Here is a 2,534-nt window from a genome sequence, read left to right on the forward strand (position 1 = left end):
TTTCTTCTGGCTCTGACTCAAGGGGCGGAGATGGGAATGTGCTGTCGTTTGCAGCCAGGTGCTTTCCCAGCTGCTCAGGTGCCTTGGAGTGCTGTAGGGTGCTTGGGAGCGCTTACAGCCGTGGGGCTGAGCTTGTGGCTGCTGGAGGAGGTGGGGTAGAGGTGTGGGACTGCTTGAATGGGTTTGTGTTGGCTGCCCTGTGGCTGAGGAGCCAGCCTTGCCTTTCCCAGACCGTGTGGTTCTGGTTATGTCTGTGTCACACACTCCTGTGACTTCTCAGGGTTATGATTGCATTGGGCAAATCCCTCTGACAGCACTCAGCAACAGGGTCATAGGAGAAGCATTAAAGGAACTGGTGAGCTGGCGGAGTTGGGACGTGTGATGCATGCATGATTTGCAGAGGTGCTGTCTGGCCTTGCAGACCTCTCCCCATACAGGTTTCCCCATGCCCCACTGCTGGCTCCTGCCTTCCCCTGGCTGCTCAGAGGGATCTCGCAGTCCTTCCTGCAGCCTCAACCCCTTCCTCTGTGCCTGGAAGGCTCTGCGTGCAGGGCCAGTTCCTCCCAGGAGATTCCCCTTAACGCTGCTCTCCAGCTTCCACGAGTTCTGCATCCGTGGGTGGTGCATCGTGGGGAAGAAGCAGACGTGTCCGTACTGCAAAGAGAAGGTGGACCTCAAGAGGATGTTCAGCAACCCGTATCCTTTGTGCAGCAGCAGCTGGGTTGGCAGAGTGGGTTCAGCTCCCAGCCCTGTACGCTCTGATCCTGGAACTGTGGAGCCCATCTATAGGAGCAGCCATAGAAGTCAAGAAGCGCAGAACCCTCGAGTCCTAGAGTGGGTTGGGTTGGAAGGGATTGTAACAGCCATCCAATTGCTGCCCCTGCTGTGTGTTAATGTCAGATGGTGCTGAGGTCAGAGCATCGGGCCGCACAGCTGAGTGGCTTCATGTGCAAAATAGAACGATTGAATGGTTTGGGTTGGAAGGGACCTTGAAGCTCACCCACTCCCAACCCCCTGCTGTAGGCAGGGACACCTCCCATTGCTCACAGCTCCATCCAGCCTGGCCTTGAGTGCTTCCAGTGAGGAGAAATAGATCCATGTTGCATTGCTGGGCGGTTTTCCTACCTGCCGACCCAGAGCTTAGATGAAACCCACCAACTTAAGACAGCATTCGTGCTTCCTTCACTCATTTCCACGCAGCTGGGAACGGCCTCACGTCATGTATGGGCAGCTGCTGGACTGGCTGCGCTACCTGGTGGCCTGGCAGCCCGTTATCATCGGCCTGGTGCAGGGCATCAACTACATCCTGGGCCTGGAATAAGGGCTGGCAGCTCCCCATCCCCACCATGGGCACAGCGCGGCGCCGGCCGCATCCGTCCATCCCCACACGGAGGGGTTCGGCCGCCCCTGGGAACGAAGGAGGGGAACGAAGCAGCACGGACTCAGCCCTCCTCCCATCGTGGGACCCGGACTGGTTTTTAAAAAACGATTCTTTTAATGAGAGTATTTAAAAACGACACACAAAAATGAAACTTTCTATGGCCGTTTCTATGGAACGGATCGTCCCGGAGGCCGCGCAGCGCTGCGCTCGGGGCTGGATCTCCCAATCCTGCAGCTTTTGAAGGACTGGGGCTCATCTCCAAGCTATTCTGTGCTTGGAAAAAGCAGAGCCCACCGAGGAAAGACACACAGCTGCCCCAAAACGGAGCCGGCTTTGATGCGGGGGGGGAGGAAGGAGCCGATTCCCAGCCCGCTGCCTTTTGTACACCGTCTTTTCTACGTGTCCCAGTGCTGGGAGTGCTGCCCTTGGCCAGTGGGATCTGCGGGTACACGGAGCCGTGGGGACACCCACGGGCACCTCCACACATCGTTTGCTCTTTTAGCAGTGGATGGAAGGACGGAGCCGTGGGGCTGAGGAGCTCTGCTCCGCTTCCCCCGGTGCGTGGAAGCCCCGGGTTCGTGGTCGGTGATGTGGCACGCTGGTGACTCTGAGCCACGCGGCCGCGTCACACGGGTGCCGGGATGACCCACCTGCCCCCCATCGTTCCCATTTTAGGGGGAGAAACCGATGGGATGGCAGCTGCGGTGCCGTCAGAAATCAATCGGTAATAAAACGTCTCCAAAAGCAGCGGGTTTCCAGGGACCTCTCCGTTAATTAACGCTGCGTCGGGCTGGATGGAGGCGTCGGGCTGGATGGAGGAGGAAAAGGAGCGGGGGTTCCCCTCTCTGTCATCCTCGGGGGGGGGGAATCGACGCTGCTCCCGGCTCTGTCACGGGCCTGAGGACATCCCCGCTTTACGGGAAAGGGAGAAGGAAGGGCAAAGCCGGTGACTCACAGCTCCCTGCCCATAAAACGGCGCCGTCCCGAGCGCTGCCGCACGATGGCTCCGTGCTCCCACCCCGACGGTACGGGCACGGCGTTCCGGGGATGGGGTTTGGGGTATGGGGGGGTTCGGGGGGGCTGCAGCCCGGAGCTCAGCCCCGTTTGTACCCGCAGTGCCCTCCAGCCGCCTGGTGCTGCCCCTGCTCTGCTG

General features: G+C 59.6%; 1 protein-coding gene across 2 annotated transcripts in view; it reads left to right on the forward strand.

Moving 5' to 3' along the window:
* RNF121 (ring finger protein 121) overlaps positions 1-2,128 on the forward strand; it is an 8,432-nt gene extending 6,304 nt beyond the window's left edge. For both annotated transcript variants that reach the window (XM_010726608.2, XM_010726607.3), the window contains exons 8-9: positions 595-696; positions 1,201-2,128. In XM_010726608.2, coding sequence (XP_010724910.1) covers positions 595-696; positions 1,201-1,321 — 223 coding nt within the window. In that variant the 3' untranslated portion in view covers positions 1,322-2,128. The remainder of the gene's footprint in view (positions 1-594; positions 697-1,200) is intronic.
* Positions 2,129-2,534: the final 406 nt, after the last annotated feature.

The sequence above is a fragment of the Meleagris gallopavo genome, unplaced genomic scaffold, assembly GCF_000146605.3.
Source record: "Meleagris gallopavo isolate NT-WF06-2002-E0010 breed Aviagen turkey brand Nicholas breeding stock unplaced genomic scaffold, Turkey_5.1 ChrUn_random_7180001844183, whole genome shotgun sequence".
Classification (NCBI taxonomy): Eukaryota; Metazoa; Chordata; class Aves; order Galliformes; family Phasianidae; genus Meleagris; species Meleagris gallopavo.